This window comes from Canis lupus, chromosome 7 (genome assembly GCF_011100685.1).
Source record: "Canis lupus familiaris isolate Mischka breed German Shepherd chromosome 7, alternate assembly UU_Cfam_GSD_1.0, whole genome shotgun sequence".
Taxonomy (NCBI): Eukaryota; Metazoa; Chordata; class Mammalia; order Carnivora; family Canidae; genus Canis; species Canis lupus.
The window spans coordinates 42172164-42192197 of record NC_049228.1 but is presented as its reverse complement, the minus strand read 5'-3'; the positions used below and the strand labels follow the sequence as shown (position 1 = coordinate 42192197).

General features: G+C 37.8%; 1 protein-coding gene across 4 annotated transcripts in view; it reads right to left on the bottom strand.

The window, feature by feature from the left end:
* The window catches only part of ASH1L (ASH1 like histone lysine methyltransferase), a 180946-nt gene that overhangs the window by 22387 nt on the left and 138525 nt on the right, over positions 1-20034 (bottom strand). For all 4 annotated transcript variants that reach the window (XM_038543095.1, XM_038543093.1, XM_038543094.1 and 1 more), the window contains 5 exons: positions 15008-15081; positions 13472-13517; positions 13250-13358; positions 7254-7460; positions 6979-7125 (listed from right to left, as the gene is read on the bottom strand). In XM_038543095.1, coding sequence (XP_038399023.1) covers positions 6979-7125; positions 7254-7460; positions 13250-13358; positions 13472-13517; positions 15008-15081 — 583 coding nt within the window. The remainder of the gene's footprint in view (positions 1-6978; positions 7126-7253; positions 7461-13249; positions 13359-13471; positions 13518-15007; positions 15082-20034) is intronic.

The window sequence follows — 20034 nt, the reverse complement described above, 5'->3', positions numbered from 1 at the left end:
AATCTTTAAAACCAAAACGAAAACCAAAACCAGGGGATTCAAATCCAGGCTGTTTGATTCCACAACTTCTTTTTTTTTTTTAATTTTTAAAAAATCTTTATTTATTTATGATAGTCACAGAGAGAGAAAGAGAGAGAGGCAGAGACATAGGCAGAGGGAGAAGCAGGCTCCATGCACCGGGAGCCCGACGTGGGACTCAATCCCGGGTCTCCAGGATCGCGCCCTGGGCCAAAGGCAAGCGCCAAACCACTGCGCCACCCAGGGATCCCCCACAACTTCTTTTATTTCATTCCTGCCTCCCTGCTAATGTTGGAAACATCAAAACTGCTTGGATCCTACCCTTGTCAAATGTAATATATTCAGTTTTTGTTTTATTTCCCCCTAAATTCAGAAAGCATTTTTAGTCTATGCTAGTGGCTGGCAAACTATAGCAAACTCCCTCTATAACTTCGTAAATTTTTACTGGCACACCTAAAAAGTTTGCTGACCCTTGGTCTACATCATAACATTTAAAATTTGATTATGCCCTGTACAGTTTTAAAAATTTGTGTGTTTTTTTTTTTTTAAATTATTTATTAATGGAAGATAGAGAGAGAGAGAGAGAGAGAGAGAGGGAGGTAGAGACACAGGGAGAGGGAGAAGCAGGCTCCATGCAGGGAGCCTGATGTGGGACTCGATCCCCGGTCTCCAGGATCAGGCCCTGGGCTGAAGGTGGTGCTAAACCGCTGAGCCACCTGGGGCTGCCCTAGTTTTAAAAATTTGGAGGAATTTGTGGGGCACCTGGTTGGCTTAGAAGAGCACATGACACTTAATCTCAAGGTTAAGTTCAAGTCTCATGTTGGGTGTAGAGATTATCAAATAAAATAACTTAAATTTTGGAGGGATTATTTACTTATTTACTTACATACAGACTTTATTTATTTATTCACGAGAGACACACATACACACACACAGAGGGGCAGAGACACAGGCATTGGGAGATGCAAGCTCTATGCAGGGAGCCCAATGTGGGACTTGATCCCGGGACTCCAGGATCACACTCTGGGCCAAAGGCAGGCACTACACTGCTGAGCCACCCAGGGATCCCCAATTCTTATTTATTTTTAGAGAGGGTAAGGCAGGGAGGGAGGGGGTAACGGAGGCAGGGAGAGAAAGAGAGAGAGAGAAGACAACAGAGGCAAGAGGCAGAGCGAGAGGAACAGAGAAAATCTTAGGCAGACTCCACACCCCATGTCGAGCAAGACATAGGGCTTGACCCCACAACCCTGACATCATGACCTGAGCCAAAATCAAGAGTCCAACATTCAACCAACTGAGCCACCCAGGTACCCCTGGGAGGGGATTCCTGTATGGAATCCTAGATGTATAGTTAGCTTGTTGAATTTATTTATCTTTACACCTGTGTAACTTCTCAGAAACCTTTCTCTCTCAATTAGTACCTTTTTCCACACAGTATCTGTTATAATTCCAAACTCTACCACTACAGTCTAGTTTTGTCTCTTTTGAACCTCAAATAAATGGAATACACTGAAGGAGGTAAATACAATCATATGCTTGGTTCTTCCAAACAATGTTACACTGTAGCTGTGATGTATCTTTGCTATGTAACATTCCATTGTGTAAATACAGCACAATTTAGATGCTTGTTCTGTTGATAAATATTTGGATTGCTTGTAGTTTTTAGCTGTTATACAACAATTTCTTTTTTTTTAAATTTTTTTAAAATTTATTTATGATAGGCACACAGTGAGAGAGAGAGAGGCAGAGACATAGGCAGAGGGAGAAGCAGGCTCCATGCACCGGGAGCCCGACGTGGGATTCGATCTTGGGTCTCCAGGATCGTGCCCTGGGCCAAAGGCAGGCGCCAAACCGCTGCGCCACCCAGGGATACCTATACAACAATTTCTGTGGATATTCTTGCACATGTTCTTTTGAAGATGAACACTCACTTCTGTTAGGGAAATACTTAGGACTGGTGTTCTGGGGTTACTGGGTATGCTTAGCTTTGATAGGCACTGGCAAACATTTTTTTAAAAGTGGTTATATAGCAATTTACACTTCTACCAGCATCTAAAAGCATTTGTGTCATACTACATACTCAGCAACACTCTGTCATTCTTTGATTGTAGCCATTTTAGGGGGAGTATGTAGTAGTTTTCCAACACAGTTTACTATTTCTCTTGGATGGTTAAAGATATTAAGCACTTATTTATGTGTTTATTGAATACATTTTTTTTTTTAAAGATTTTATTTGACAGAGCGAGAGTGAGCATGAGCAGCAGAGAGAGAGGGAAAGGAGAAGCACGTTCCCCGCTGAGTGCAGAGGAGGATGCAGGGCTTGATTCCAGGATCCTAAGATCATGACCTGAGCTGAAGCCAGACACTTAACTGACTGAACCACCCAGGTGCCCCTTTATTGAATACTTTTAAAATTTCTTTGATTTTCCCAACCTTTGAACTATTTTAAAAACTAGATTTTCTTATTTATTTATTTGTAGATTCTGGATTTAACAAGAAGTTAACCGGCCTATATTTCTTTTTTTTAACAATATTGTTAGGTTTCAGATGAAGGTTATAGCCGCCTTTTGAAATGGAAGAGTTTATATGATATTGATAGTATAGACATTATTTCTTAAGTATATAGATAATTATCAATGAAGATATTTGAGTCTGGAGCTTCTTTTGTCAGAAACTGTTATTATACATTCAATTTCACTGGTAGACATTTGCATTTTTTATCTCTTCTTGTGCTATTTTTGGTAATTTGTGCTTTTTCAAGGAATTTGTTAATTTCATTTAACTTTCTAAATAGAAGAAAGTTGTTCAGGAAAATAAACTGTGGTGAATTACACAAAGAACATTAGCCCAGAATAAAAATCAATAATCTAACAACATGGATAAATCGTAAAGCCATTCTAAGTGAAAGAAGCCAGACACAGATTTATGTATATGCAGTTCAGCAATAGGCAAAACAAATCTGGTGATGGAAACCACATCACTGCTTGCCTTCGAGGTGGTGAGCTTGTACATTCGAAACAATGGAAACATTCTATATGTTGATAAGGATGTGGGTTGTATGGGTGTATACATCTGTAAAAATGGATGGCAATTTCCACTTAAAATCTGTGTCTCTACCTAATTCATAAAGTTAAAAAACTTACAAAAATAGAGTTGCTCAAACTATCCAATTATCTTTTAAAAAGTGATGTTAAAACACACATAACATAAAATCTACCATCTCAACCATTTTAAAGTGTACCGTTCAGGGATATTAAGTATATCCACACTGTGGCACAGCCATCACCATCAACCATGCTCCCAGCTCCTTTCATCTTGTAAGACTGAAATATACTTACAGTAATCACCTGTTCCTTTTATGATTTTGAATACCGTTATATACCCCCAACCATTTATGATTTTGAATACCGTTAAGTACCTTATATAAGCAGAATTGTACAATATTTGTCTTTTTGTGACTATTTTCACTTGGCACGATGCCATCAAGATCCATCCATGATGTAGGATATTGCAAAATTTCCTTCCTTTTTGAAGATGATTTAGTTCCACTGTATATATGTATACCACATTTTGCTTATTTATTCACCCACTGATGGACACATGGACTGCTTCCACATTTGAGCTGTTATGAATGTTGTTGGGAGGAATATGAGGGTGCAGATACATCTTCAAAACTGTGCTCAGTCCTTTTGCATAAATACTCAGAGATGTAATTGCTGGGTCATATGGTAATTTTATTTTTAATTTTTTGAGGTTCCTCCATATGGTTTTCTTCAAGTAGAAATACCATTCTTCACTCCCACACACCATGTGAAAGGATCTTAATTCATCCATGTCCTCACCAACACTAGTTTTCTGTGATTTTGACAGTAGCCATTCTAATTGGTGTGAGGTGGTGTCTCATTGTGTGTGTGTGTGTGTGTGTGTGTGTTTTAAAGGTTTTATTTATTTGAGAGACAGAGCGAGAGAGATCACAGAGGTAGCTCTATTTGTTTTTTTTTTTTTTTTTTAAACAGGCTCCTTATGACCTTGAGATCGAGAGTTGCATGCTTCGTTTACTGAGTCAGTCTGGTGCCCATGAGTTTATTTTTGTGAGGAAACTCCACACTGTTCCATAGTGGGTGCACCAAGTTACATTCTTAACAGTGCACAAGCGTTCGTTTTTCTCCTCTTCCTCACCAACATTTGTGTTGTCTTTTTGATGAAAGCCATTTCAACAGGTGTGAGGTGTTATTTCACTGTGGTTTCAGTTTGCATATCTCTGATGATTAAGTGATGTTGAGCCCCTTTTCATGTACCTGTTGGCCATCTGCATGACTTCTACAGAAAGATGTCCATTCAGATCATTTGCCCGTTTTTAAAAACTGGACTGCTTTGTTGCCACTGAGTTGTGGTTCTTTTTTTTTTTTTTTAATTTTTATTTATTTATGATAGTCACACAGAGAGAGAGAGAGAGAGGCAGAGACACAGGGAGAGGGAGAAGCAGGCTCCATGCACCGGGAGCCCGACGTGGGATTTGATCCCGGGCCTCCAGGATCACGCCCTGGGCCAAAGGCAGGCGCTAAACCACTGCGCCACCCAGGGATCTCCAAGTTGTGGTTCTTTATATATTTTATGTATTACCACTTATCAGATATATGAATTGCAAATATTTTCTCCCATTTGAGGATTCCCGTTTTATTTTGTTGACGGTTTCCTTTGCTTTATAGAAAAGTTGTAGTTTGATATAATCCACTTGCTTAGTTCTACTTTCGTTGCTCTTTGCTTTTGGTGTTAAACCCCAAAAATCCTCACTAAGACTGATGTCAAGGAGCTTACAGCTTACTCCCTATGGTTCCTTCTAGGAATATTAAGATTTCAGGTGCTACCTTCAAGTGTTTAAAACATCTTGGCTTGATTTTTGTGTATGCTATGAAACTGGGGTCCAGTTTCATTCTTTTTTGTGTGGTTGTCCAGTTTTCCCAACACAATTTATTGAATAGACTGCGTGTTCCTTACTATGTATTAACGGCTCCTTTGATATAAATTAATTGATCATACAAGCATGGGTTTATTTCTGAGCTCTCTATTCTATTTGTGTCATTTTTTTAAAAAGATTTTTTATTTATTTATGATAGACATAGAGAGAGAGAGAGAGAGGCAGAGACACAGGAGGAGGGAGAAGCAGGCTCCATGCCGGGAGCCTGACGTGGGACTCGATCCCGAGACTCCAGGATTGCGCCCTGGGCCAAAGGCAGGCGCTAAACTGCTGAGCCACCCAGGGATCCCCCGTCATTTTTAAGCCAATACTATACTGCTTTGATTACTATAGTTTCACAATATAATTTGAAATCAGGACGTGAGATGCCTTTACCTTTCTTCTTCTTTTGCAATTGCTTTCACTATTTGGAGGTCTGAGGATCCTTTGGTCAATTTCTCTGAAATTGGCCACTGAAATTTTGATTTTTATTACATTGAATTTGTAGACTGCTTTAGGCAGTATGGTTGTTTTAACAATATTAATTCTTCCATTCCATGAGCATATGTCGTCATTCATTTACTTGAGCCTTCTTCAATTATTTTCATTAACAAATTAGCATTTTCAATGTACATGCCTTTCACATCTTCGATTAAACTTACTCTTAGGTATTTTATTTTCCATGCTGTTTTGCAAATGGGATTTTTTTTCCCCTTAATTTCTCTGATAGTTCATTATTAAGAGTATGGAAATGTAACTGAGTTTTATATTTTGATTTTGTATTCTAAAACCAGTTAACTGACTTCATTTATCAGTTCTAACAACTGGGAGAGTGTTTAGGGTTTCCTATGTATAAAGTCATGTCCTCTGCAATGGAGACGGTTCTACTTCTTCTCCAATTAGGTTATATTTTATTTCTTTTTCTTGCCTAATTGCTCTGGCTAATAGTTCTAGTACTATGTTGAATAAAAGTGGTGGGAGTTGCCTTTTCCTGATTTTAAGAGTAAAAGCTTTCAGACTTTCACCATTGAGTAAGATGTTGGCTGTGGTCTTGTTTTATATGGCCTTTACTATTTGAGGTATGTCCCCTTATACCCACTTTGTTTAGTCTTTATTGTAAAGGGATGTTGAATTCCTTTTTTTTTTTTTAAATTTATTTATTTATGATAGTCACGGGGGGGGGGGAGAGGGAGAGAGAGAGAGAGAGAGAGAGAGAGAGAGAGAGAGACAGGCAGAGGGAGAAGCAGGCTCCATGCACCGGGAGCCCAATGTGGGACTCGATCCCGGGTCTCTGGGATTGCGCCCTGGGCCAAAGGCAGGCGCTAAACCGCTGCACCACCCAGGGATCCCCTGGATGTTGAATTCCATTCTGTCACTTGACTGGAGAGTTTAAGTCCTATACTTTTTTTTTTTTTTAAGATTTTATTCTTGTTTTTTAAAGATCTTTGAGAGGGTGAGAGACAGCACATGAGATAGTGTGCATGCAATAGGGAGGGGTAGGGGAAGAAGCACTTTCTACTGAGCAGGGAGCCTGACGCAGGACTTGATCCCATATCTCCAGGATTACAGCCTGGTCTGAAGGCGGCGCTAAACCACTAAGCCACCCGGGCTGCCCTGAATTATTTTTTAGATGTAATTTTTTACAGTTAGAGTCTTTTCTATTTTACTTATTTTTGTTTCTCATTGCTAACAAATCCAGTGGGCATGTAATAAATATGCTGAGTAACCTAACAGGAGAAGAACCATGTAACACAGTGCCTGGCACACAGTAAGCAGTCGGTAAGTATTTGGTATTACCATTATTATATATATTGTATTTTTCTGGGAATAGTTATGATGAAGTGAAAAAATAGCAGTAGTATCTCTCTGGAGGTATGGTACAACAGGGAATTGCCTGAATTGCTTGTGTAAGCTGACTGGCACTGAGGGAAGACTCATCTCTTTGACCCTCAATGCCTTCTGCTGTCTTGGATTCGTGGATTCACCCTCCCCTGCTTCCTTACCATTTCTGCATTTCACAGTTTGGGTCACAGCTGTGGTTGATGAATCGGGCCTCATTACCCATCCGATAACTGTCAATCACCATCCCACTATCCAGGTTCAGGCAATAGTGGTCACTGTGATTATGATACTGCTCAATCATTCTGTTCCTAAAGAGGAGAAGAAGAATTGAAAGTCAGTTAGTGATTAAGTTGAAAGTAAATCTGAAATCTTCCATTCTCCATTCTAATTTGGTACCTTTGCCATTTTACTGGAGTATCATTATTCATCACTGTACCTGAACTCCTGTTCGCTGACAACCTCCCCTAGGTATTCAATGATGAACTGCCCAGCTTTTAGGGGTTCTTTGGTTCTGATTCCCCAACCTTTTTCCTCAGCTCGAAATCGTTCTAGACACTGCACCCACTCATGCCTCTGTATCCTCTGGTTACAGCACTGCTCACCACAGGGGCAAGTGTTAGGGGAACACTCAGCAAAGATCATTCTAGAAAGAAAAGAGATAACTGTATGTCAATATATATGCCTTCATGAATCCATATTTGTTTTACAGGAACTTTTAAAATGAATACAATAAATTAACAAGGTTGGATTGGTTAACAAGGTTCATAAGGACAAAGAGTAAACAACTTCAGCACTTAATAATACCGAAAATTTCAAAGTCAAGTTACAAACACTGAATAATTATTAAGCTAATGGTCCACTAAGCATCTTGAGTAAACACTATCATATTTAGCTTTGTTCTAAGAATTAAACTACAGGGCAGCCTGGGTGGCTCAGCAGTTTAGCACTGCCTTCAGACCAGGCTGTGATCCTGGAGACCTGGGATCAAGTCCCACATCCGGCTCCCCACATGGAGCCTGCTTCTTCCTCTGCCTGTGTCTCTGCTTCTCTCTCTCCTTATGTCTCTCATGAATAAATAAATAAAATCTTTGAAAAAAAAAAAGAAGATAGAACTCGTAAGTTAAAAAAAAATTTAAACTACAATAAAACTACACCCCCCACAAAAAAGATAAAACCACGACCCACAGAGGAATTAATAATTTGAAGGTTACATGGCATTCTTGTTTTGAAGCAGCTCATGGGAATTTACAGATCTTTTTTTTCCTTTTCAAATTGTAGTAAAATCACACATAAACTTTAAACTGTAAATATTTTTAAGTATATAGTTCAGTACATTTCCAATATTGTTGTTTTATAACAATTTTATATTTCATTAGTGTAAATGACATTTCCATATTGGAAATAACATTTCTAGTTTTTATACTAGAATCTATAACCTCTAGTAAATTAACAAGCAAAAAATTCTCAACATAGTAAAGTTGTTTTGAACATGTCTTCTCCTTTCTTTTTTTTACATTTCTGGATCTTTCACAGAAGCCATTTAGTTTTGGCCTATGGTTTAGAATCCCAGTAAGGGCACCATTATATTCTTGACCCTCCCTTGTTTTAATCATGTTCAGTATATATACATATACATATATATGTTTATATATGTATGTATAGACACACATAACTTACAAAACTTGTAAAGAAAGGATTTAACATTTTATAGTATAAAGTACTCTCATAGACATTCTTCAAATAACCATCCAGGACAAAACACATAGTGTCACATAAATAAGGAATAAGCAGAGAAAGAACATACCCACTAGATTATTCAACTTAAGACAATCAGTTTAACTTGTGAGAAAGACATTGTGTTACTGTCAAATTTACCACCTTTATTCTTTCTTTTAATAAATTCTTTGCTGCATAAATACTACTGAACACCTCTCCTGAAAATGTTCTCCCTCTTGATCTTTTATGATAATGGATTTTCCACCTTTTCAATAATGAGTCCTTAAAAAAAAAACATAAAACAAACATCCTTTTTTCTCCTCTATACCTTCCATGGCACATTCCTGTTCCTCTTATCCTTATAAGTCTCATTCATAGCAGGTGGGGGGATGGGGTTAACTGGGTGATAAGCATTACGGAGGCCATGTAATGTAATGAGCACTGAATATAATACAAGACTGATGAATCACTGAACTCTACCTCCGAAACTAATAACACACTGTATGTTAATTAACTGAATTTAGAGACGCCTGGGTGGCACAGTGGTTTGGCTCAGGGCATGATCCTGGGGTCCTGGGATTGAGTCTGCATCGCGCTTCCTGCATGGAGCCTGCTTCACCCCTATGTCTCTGCCTCTCTCTGCGTCTCTAATGAATAAATAAATAAAATCTTTCAAAAAAATTTAATTGAATCTAAATTAAAAAAAAAGGAAAAAAAATGGCTCATTCATGTTCATAGTTGCAACTGTAACCACCTCTTCCTTGAATATTACACCTGAATTTTCATCATATCTCAAAACACATAAAACAATAAAATTTATGTGGATAAGAGAACTAAAGTATAACAGAGTGCTGAAAGATTTTAAAATTAAAAAATTTTTCTGCCAGAGAACACTCATTAGACATTTCTAGAGTTGAAGGCATTGAAATATATTCCATTCATTTCAATGATCAAGATAAGCCCTTTATGTAAAAAGTAAAACATGTTTCTAGTCATTGTATCTGAGAAACAAAACTGTAAACTTATCAAAATCTGAAAGTAGGTGCTGTACACTAAGATGTGAAGTTGCTGATTTACCGCATAAACTGCCATTATTTTTAGCCATATAATACCATTCATTTTAAGACTAGAGAATCTTCCCCTTCTAAATATAGACCTACATAGGAAAACTCTTTCCCTCGCATGGTGAGATTTAATGTTAAATAGTTGCTGGCAAATGTACTAGTGTGACCTAACTAGCTATGGAGGTCAGGTCACCCCTTGGGAGTGGAGACAGGTTCTTATTTGAAAAATATTCCCACTATAAATCATGCCACGTAAGGAAGGAGTAAGCCTTGGAGGCAGGGAAGAGGATCCTCTCTACTTTTTTGGGACCGAGGATTTGAAGGTCTACTGCTCTTCTACAGCAAAAGTGAAGGCTCCTGGAAATTCTCACTGGGCAAGCGGAAGTGAATGATACTCAACAAAGGAGCACAGACAGGATCTAATGGGGAGTTATCCAAGGACGCTGATACTCAATTTGCAGCCTGTGAACGAGAGTTATCACTTCTGGTGGCATTACAAGGCTTACCCAGAAATGTACTCTTATCTCCTCTAAATATTTGGCTTTGTTATATGTAACATGTTTGTTGTGGAGAACTAAGAAAGTGGGCTCTGTATGTGGTGTGAGCAAATGGGTATAGAGTAAAAAAGCAGCCTGAAATGTCTGCTCTAGGCAAAGTGGCAATGTGAACTATTCTGAAGCAGTAATGGGATTGATATCGATGGTATACAGAAACAAATATTAACTTGAGAAGAGCTTATAGAATTTATAAATAACACTGATCATTCTCAGAAATTGTTTAGAAGAGAGGACATGTTTAAAAAATATTATTCATAAAAATGATTACTAGTTTTTTTTTTTGAAGATTTTATTTATTTATTCATGAGAGACACACACAGACAGAGGCAGAGACACAGGCAGAGGGAGAAGTAGGCTCCATGCAGGAAGCCCAATGCGGGACTCGATCCCGGGATTCTAGAAGCACGCCCTGGGCTAAAGGCAGAAACTAAAACCGCCGAGCCACCCAGGGATCCCCTCTATTACTTGTTTTTAAAAATAGTCCTGAATTCAGTTTTCATTGGGCTACATGAGCCTTACATAGACATAAAATTGAATCTTATAGATTCAATTCAATTCGAGTTTTTCTCACAAATATTTACAAAACCTTGAATACAAAGACAAGAAAGACATTTTAAGTGGCTCTATTTAACTAAATTATGTGGGTTACTTTTAAATATATACGGAAGTACCCATTGGATAATAATATTTTAATTTTTCTTAGGTATTTATGCATTTATCATCTCATTCATTAGATGCATGAATATATACAGTTCATATTCTCATGATATAAAGTTGGTGGCACTGTATTTGAGTTTTTTTTTAAAGAAAGGCAACACAATGGAAAGCACAAATGTGAAACTCATACTAACAAAGATGATACAAGACAATCAATATAATTATGTAAAGGTAAATATTCAGATTTCAATTCTATGTTATTAAAAGACTAATAATGACTTACATAACAGTGTATAGCGTGGAAAGAACATGAGTGACTTTCGAATCAAACACATGAGGGTCCAAATTCTATCACTTAAGTGTTATATATGTAATACAGAACAATTTACTATCCTAAGTCCAGGATCTTTCATTTCTAAAATATCAAACTATTACCTATCTTACTAGACTAATGCGAAAAAGAGAACTAACCAATGCGATAGTAGCTATATTACGGCAATTCCACTGACAATAAAACATATAAAAAATAGCAATGTTAGCATAAAAAGGAATGCAAACAAAGAATTTTAAAGACATATGATATTGCCAAACATTAAGCCAGTGAAGTATCAAAGCACCAAAAATAAAGTTAGATGTGAATACCTAAATGACGTAGAACTATGGGGAAGCGAGTATATTCAGATCCTGGTGGTTATAACCCAAATTAACTCATTATTTTATGAGAGCTACTGGATAATACACAGTAAGAAATATATAAATGTTCATATAGTTTGTACAGGTAATTCTTCTTCTGAGAGCACACCCTAAGGATTAAAAAAAAAAAAAAAAGGAATCCACACAGTTTTACAGTAGTGCTATTTTTAATAGCATAACACTGAAATAATTTGAATGATGAGTCACAGGAGGTTGGCGGATGAGGGCATACCAACCTATGGAAGATAAGAGAACTCCTAAAAATGGTGAGCTTGTGGACCACACTAATACATAAAAGTGTGTGTGTGTGTGTGTATATATATACACATATGTGGTGTGAGCAAATGGGTATAAATTGTCTCATAAAATCTCACTCCTGGCCCCCCATACATACACATATATGTATGTATACACACACACACACACACACACACACACACACACACACACACACACAAAGAAAAAAAAGACCTAACAAGAAAAAAAGTATATATAAAAAACATCTGTGAGTGAAGAAAAAAAGTCAGTGCACAACACAGACTAGGCCAGCAGCTATGACTCCTAAAATCGTATGTATGTATGTATAAGATGTGAATTAACAATGGTGTTATAAGACAGAATTTAGAAGCTGGCATGTTAACGCTGGAGATACTAAAACATAGATTCCCTGAGCCCATAGGACAGTTGACTAGAGAGACTGGGGAAGCAGTAGTCTTTGGCCAGGAAAATTATCTAGGAAAGGAAGTACTGATGTAAAGTTCATTGGCTCTTTTTTGCCCCAACTTAAAATCACAGTTTTGATCTCCAAACCAATCAAACTCCATACTTTCATTTTCTAACAGCATGACCAACTCTCATCAGCATCACTGACCCAGTCAGCATATGTGCATCTATGTGCTTATGCTAAGGATAAGCATAACCAACCTAGTTTTCCTTCAGAATATATCATGCCTTTCTTCTTTCTCACTGCCACCATCCTACCTTAATCCTTCATCATGGCTACCATGTACGGAGATATAAGAAAGTTTCTAAACTGTGGTGACTATGGTGAATACTTTATGAACATTGTCTCATAAAATCTCACTCCTGGCCCCCCATAAAGAAGGTACTACTTTTATTAGAGGGGTTAAATGACTTTCCTCAGGTCTCCTAAGTAGTAAGAGGACTTAAACCTGGGTATGGTAAGACTTTAAATTTCATTCTTTTTTTGTTACTCTAGCCCATGTGATGGGCTACATGCTTGTGTCTCCCTAAAATTAACAGCTGAAGCCGTAGCCACCAGTATAATGATTATTGGAGGTAGAGCCTTTGGGAGGTCATTTGGCTTACATTAGGGAATAAAGGTAGGAACCACATGATGGAATTAGTGTCCCTACAGGAAGAGGAACAGAGAGCTCTTTCTCCACAAGCACACACTAGGGGAAGACCCAGGAGCACATGGGAGAAAGTGGCTGTCTATAAGCCAGGACATGGGTCCTCACCAAACATTAAATACTTGCATCTTGACCTTGAACTTCCAGACTCCAGAACGTTAAGAAATAAATTTCTGCTGTTTAAGCCACCAGGGCTATGGTATTTTGCCATTAATGGCCCAAGTAGATTAGGATAGCCCAACAATTAGGTTTTATATAGCTTTGTGCAATTCCATGAGATGAAACCAAAGAGCTTATTTAACTTTTCCCTCCAAATGAAGCGTCATCTATCCTAAAGCTTGTGCTTTCAGAGAAGTCAGGTTAGTACAGTACCTATTGAGGCAGTCATCCACACAGCCCTTCCCGGTGTCATCCTCTGGCTTCTTACAGTTACAGGTGGTGGCCTCGTAACCAGAAAGGGGTTTGACATCCACGTAGACGTCTTGAGAGAAGATAGCAAAGAATAATTTGTGAACATAGAGGATAATTTTTTAAGTGCTAGGCCAAGAACACTGATGGTCTGAAGGCAGAAAATATAGCTCCTAAGTTACTCACTTGAACGGATTTTTTTATATAGTGGGACATCTGGCTTTTTGTATAGCTAGAAGAAAAGAAAGAAAAATCTTGATATAGCATTTAACTTCAAATGCCAGACAGCAGCATCAATCACTAAAAATACAAGAAATTATCCACGTGTTCTGCTCATATGTGAATATTTGTAAGATTTTCTGGGTTGGATACATTCTAGGGAAAATCTTGGTGTGATCACTTTTTACCCTGAAATAAAAAGTAACTTACTAGATCAGGGTGCGAGAGAAACAGATTCTACAACAAAGAAACGTGAAATAGCTTCATAAGAATGCATTCTCAATCACATGCATATTGGAGACAGACTTAAATGAAAATCACGCTGCAGAATGAAGCTATTCTTTTTGAATATATCAAGACTCAACTTGCCTGTTTGGGAAGAAAGGAAAACTTGCATAGGGCTTGTTGAAATGGTCTGGGTAGTATACAAAATTAAAAAGATGAGCACCTAGCCTTTTCAGGGTAGGTATTCTAGAAAAACACATTTCACATTTTAATTAAGGCAATTAATTTAGTGAATAAAGGGGAGAGGGAAGGCAGGAAAGGAAGTTCTCATTCTGCAATTAAGAATGCATTCAAAAAAAAAGGAAAGAAAAAAACAAAAAAACCCAATGTATTAGAAGAGAGGTGATCACCTGGCCAGTGTTTTACCAGAATAAACAGCATAAACAAAAGAAGCACCGTGGTCTAATTGAAGGTGTATTAACCAATTAGAACCTCCCCCCCCCCCCCCCCCCATTTTTCAGCAGGGCCAGAGAACTGTCTCCTTCATGGTCATGAACTCTGAGACAGATATCTAACATACTGATCCTCTCAGAATTCAAGAGAGGCCACCAGAGAAGAGAATGCAGAGGGGGGATGTCGACTGCTTTTGGCCTTCCAAAATTGAATTCTGGTGGAATTTTGGCAAAGGTCAGGAGCCTACTTACCTCATTTGCATGACATGCTTGTTCTTAACATGGGGACTGGGGCTATAGCTAACTACCAAAATTACTGGGGGAAACTTTTCAATTAGGGAAGTAACAGGAAAAACAGCACCTTCCTATTTTTTACTTCCCAATATATTTAAAGATCTTTTAGAAGTACTTGAGTGTTAAACATTTTCCGTTTCCTTTGATAGAAGAATCTCCTTTGTATGTGAAAAATAAATTCCGAACTGATGGGAAGGAGCCAACAAAAATAAAGCCTGGAATTTCTTAGTGCTGCTGGCAGTACATCTAAATTCTCCTGGGACCTGCATCAAAGAGGATTCTTAGAAACAGATCTCTGCTACCAGAATAAGAGTCTAGACTAATAACAGAGGGTTGCCTAGGGAAGCAGGAACTCACTGCTATTCTGAAACACGAGTAAAGGCAAATAGATCACATTAGATACGGATGCAAATTCATTTCTTAGTCTCTAACCTTCACAGGGAGCACAGGGCATAACAAGGAGGCAGAGAGAGACTTGCATTCCCCTCACCCACCCTTCAGAATGAAAACTGGTAAGATAGACTCCTTGTACCTGATTATGTTTCCACTGCCAAAGGATGTCATAGGGAAGCTGGAAGTCAATTCTCTTTTGCCTTAGATACTTTCCTGAAACAAAAAAATACTATCAATTTCACTATCTATTCATACAAAGGGTCAAACAGCCACAAGATCTAATAGGCACTGACTAGAAAAATAAAGATTTAATTTTTAATTTTATGCAGTTTTCCATCACCAGTTAATTTTAGCTACTCTTTCCCATCCACACTCCAGGGGGTAAATGCTAAAGATATTGTTTTAATAGTAGCCAATATAAAACAACTAATATAGCAAACTTACCACCAAAACATACACAGGTCATTGTGAAGCCAATTAAAAACTGAGAATGATTATTAAAATTATTAACTAGAGTATCTGACATTTGTTTTCCTACATTATTATAGTCTAAAGCTGTCTGTAAAAATGGAAAGTCTAACAGTTTTCTAGAATAAGAGTTCTTGAATTTAAATAACTCAAGAGTATTTACATTCAAATTTATGATCTCTTAATATTTCCCCCCCCCTCTTTTGAAACAGTCCTATTAGTAAAAGTCAAAAGCCCCTTTCTACCCTAAAAAGACTGCTTAGATTTCCTTACTCTCTGACCTTTCTGATCTTTAGGTGACTCATTTCTCACAGGAAGCTAAACTTCTTGTTATCTGGGTATTCATCCTATCATTGTCTCTAGACCAGCAGTTGTTAAATGTTCTGCTAATCCTAGGAGATCCAAAGGGTAAAGACTGTCTTAATACTACTAAGTACTATATATCTGCTACTATACTAATACTACCTAAGATGCTATTTATATGCCATTTTCACTATGCTGACGTTTATACTAACCATGTAAAAGGCAATGGTGGGTAAAACTGCTGGCATCTTAATATGAATCAAGGCAGGTGGCAGAAAACTGTACTAGATGAATGAAACTAATGGAAATGAACCATGGCAGCACATAAAAGCATTAAAAATTAAAGCATTCTTAATTTTTAAGTTATAAAAATTGTATTAAATTTTGACACACAAGCCAAAAATCTTAATATTCTGCATGGCACAAATGTAAGTATGCATAAAACACTTGTGCTGCATCCTTAGTGGCTGCATCTAGGAAATACACAAATGCAGATATAACAGTGAGCTGGACTAGTTTCTGCCACAGAATACCATTCATCCTTGAAAGAGTAACTGACAAGCTATGGTTATTCAGACTTAGGAAGGGGAAACAAGTGAAGTGAGCTTGTTACTTTAAGAAAAAATTGAAAGTATCTGTTTCCTCTCATAAAATTTGAAGTGAACACTGGAATTCTGGAAAACTTGTGTCCACTACCATGAGAATCTTTAGTTTTCCAATACTTAAATTTTCCTCATGAAATAAGTGGAAAGATTACATTTATTAAATGTGAACAGTTGTGAATGCACATAGCAAATGGAAGAGCAATACAATTCAGTGAATCAGAATTTCTTAATGACCAATGCATGAAGTGATAAAATCACACATGGATTAAAAAAAAATTCAACACATTAAAATTCCAACAGAGATCAATGGATTTTAAAGTAACAGAATATAAAAAGTTAATTGATTTATTTTTTTAAAAGATTTATTTATTTTTATTTATGATAGAGAGAGAGAGAGAGAGAGAGAGGCAGAGACAGAAGCAGGCTCCATGCTGGGAGCCCGACGCGGGACTCGATCCCGGGACCCCAGGATTGCGCCCTGGGCCAAAGGCAGACGCTAAACCGCTGAGCCACCCAGGGTTCCCCGAAAAGTTAACTGATTTCATAATCTACGATACAACTCACCTTCAAGGAACTATTACATTTATATTTTTGGTCGTGTGTCAAAGAAGAATTATCTGAAATTATTAAAACATTCTTATCTTTTATAACTTATTACCTGTATAAGGACAGATTTCTTCATGTATTTAAACCAAAGTAACATCAAAATGAATTGAATGAAAAAGTAGATTAGAAAATCCAGTTGTCTTCTATTAAGCCAGACACCCAAGGGATTTGTAAAAAATGTAAAATAAATCCACTTTTCTCATGAAATGTTTTTTTTTAAAAAAGATTTATTTGAGAGAGAGAGAGAGAGAGAGAAAGAGAGAGAGAGAGATGGGCAGCCCCGGTGGCGCAGCGGTTTAGCGCCGCCTGCAGCCCACAGTGTGATCCTGGAGTCCCGGGATCAAGTCCCACATCAGGCTCCCTGCATGGAGCCTGCTTCTCCCTCTGTCTGTGTCTCTGCCTCTGCCTCTCTCTCTCTATATATCTCTCATGAGTAAATAAAACAAAATCTTTACAAAAAAAAAAAAGAGAGAGAGGGAAAGAGAAGGAGAATACAAGTAGGGGGAGTGGCAGGCAGAGGGAGAGAGGGAAGATGGCTCCCCATGGTGCAGAAAGCCCAATGTGGGGCTCAATCCCAAGACTCTGGGACCACGACCTGAGTCGAGGGCTCAGCCAACTAAGCCAGTCAGGCGCCCTTCTCATGAAATTTTTCCTTGGAAAAGTTATTTCTTAAAAAAAAAAAAAAAAAAAAAAAAGCTATTTATGTTAATAGCTTTGTTAATGTGTAATGAATTTTTATTTGACAAATGTGAGGATACGGTAGCATGGATTATAGGTATATTGTGGAAGAAAGAAGTTGTGGAGTTAGGTAATATAACAAGATTTGGGGGTAACAGCTGGTAGAAAACTAGAGTCTACTTGATAGAGAAGCAAAGCTGAATGTGTAACTACAAAGTCTGCAATGAAAAAGTAGGAACAGAAAAGTTTATCAAAGGTAAGCAAACTTTGGTATATTCAAATAATAAGATATGGAGTTAATGAAATAAAATAAGGTATATATTTACTCAAATGGAAACACTCTTCAAGTTGCAAAAAGAAAATACAACATGGGCTTATTTAAACAAAAATACTTTAAAACATTAAAGGTCGTGGGGATGGCCTTGGAAAGGGCATGGGGGCACTTTCTGGTTGGGGATGCTGTTCTTGAGGAGGGGCTGGGTTATGCAAGTATATGAAAAAAGACTCTGCGTGGCTCAGTTGGTTGAGCAAAGGACTCTTGATTTTGGCTCAAATCATGATCACAGGATTGTGAGGTCAAGTTTCTCATTGGCTCCATGCTCCAGAGGGAGCCTTCTTGAGATTCTCTCCTCCTCCCACCAGCCCTACTCTTGCTCGTGCTCAATCTCTCTTTCAAATGGATAAATAAATCTTAAAAAAATAATAATAATATTGGGGCACCTGGGTGGCTCAGTCAGTTGGACAGTCAATTCTTGGTTTTAGCTTAGGTCGTGATCTCAGGGACATGGAATTGAGCCCTGCAATCAGCTCCACACTTGGTGGGAAGTCTGCTGGAGATTCTTTCTCCTTCCCCCTCAGCCCCTGCCCCTGCTCTCTCTAAAAATAAATAGATAAATCTAAAAACAAATAAAAAAGATTTATGCATATTTATTGATGGTAAATGTACCTCAAAAGAAAAATCTGTAAAGAAATATTGAGATCTTGGTTCTGATATGTACATTGCAATATTTAGGGGGAGGTATATTCCTATCTGCAATTTACTTTGGAGTGTACTCAAAAATAAGATGAATTAACACATGGATAGATAAATACATGATAAACCAAGGTCAAATGTTAATGACAAAATGTAGGTAATGTGATGTTGCATGTTCATTGTAGAGTTTTTTCAATTTTTTGCTTATTTTAAAATTAAAAAAAAATTTAAAGCTCTCAACCCAGAGCTTGAACTCACAACAAGATCAAGACCTAAGCTTAGGGATGCCTGGGTGGCTCAGAGGTTGAGCGTCTGCCTTCAGCTCAGGGCGTGATCCTGGTCCGGATATCGGTCCTGCATCGGCCTGGTCTCCCTGCCGGGAATCTCCTTCTCTCTCTGCTTCTGTGTGTCTCATGAGTAAATAAATTAAATCTTAAAAAAAAAAAAAAAAAAAAAAAAAAAAAAAGACCTGAGCTTAGATCAAGAATCTGCTCTGAACTGGATGAGCCACCCAGGTGCCCCACAATTTTTTGTTTACTGAAAAATTTTATAGTAAAGTGTTGGAAGAAAGACAGATATATATATAAAGGAAGAAGTTTGAAAGGGTATATGCTAAATTATTATTATCTCTGGGAAGAGGAGCTTTATCTTTTAATTCACACTCTTCTATTTATAATAATTGCTTTCCAAGTATGGACTCACTGTTTCTTAATAACAACACAAATATAATTTTTTTAAAAGTCAAAATTGGTCCTCACAAGATAGGACAAATCCCTTAATGTAAAGGGTTAACCATTCTTTGCCAGCAATATCTGTTCTGTTTTTGTATAAGGTATAATAGAGTGAAGGAGAAGCCAGTTATGAATTTTTTCCAGTTATGAATTTTTTAAAAGAATGCTTCCTTGATGGTGTGCTTGGGTGGCTCAGTTAGTGAAGCGTCTGCTTTCAGTTCAAGTCATCTCAGGGGTTCTAGGACTGAGCCCCACATTAGCTCCCTGCTCAGTGGAGAATCTGCTTCTCCCTCTGCCTCTGCCCCTTCCCCCACTTGCACGTGTGGGTGCTCTCTCTCAAATAAATAAATGAAATCTTAAAAAAACCCCACAACTTTCTTGGGGCACCTGGGTGGTTCAGTCGGTTTTGTGTCCAACTCTTGGTTTCTGCTCAGGTCATGATCTCATGGGTCATGAGACTGAGCCCCACGTTGGGGTCTGCTTAGATATTCTCTCCCTCTGCCCCTTCCCCTGCTCTCTCTCTCTAAAATATATACATATATCTTTAAAGAAAAAAAAAAGAATATTTTCTAAGAAATTATCCATATCTACTTCAACTAACCTCAAAGACATAGTTTTTCCCATAGTCCACCATCTTGAGTTTTTTTTTTTTAAAGGAATTTTTATTTTATTTTTTTTTAATTTTTTTAAAATTTATTTATTTATGATAGGCACACAGTGAGAGAGAGAGGCAGAGACACAGGCAGAGGGAGAAGCAGGCTCCATGCACCGGGAGCCCGATGTGGGATTCGATCTCTGGTCT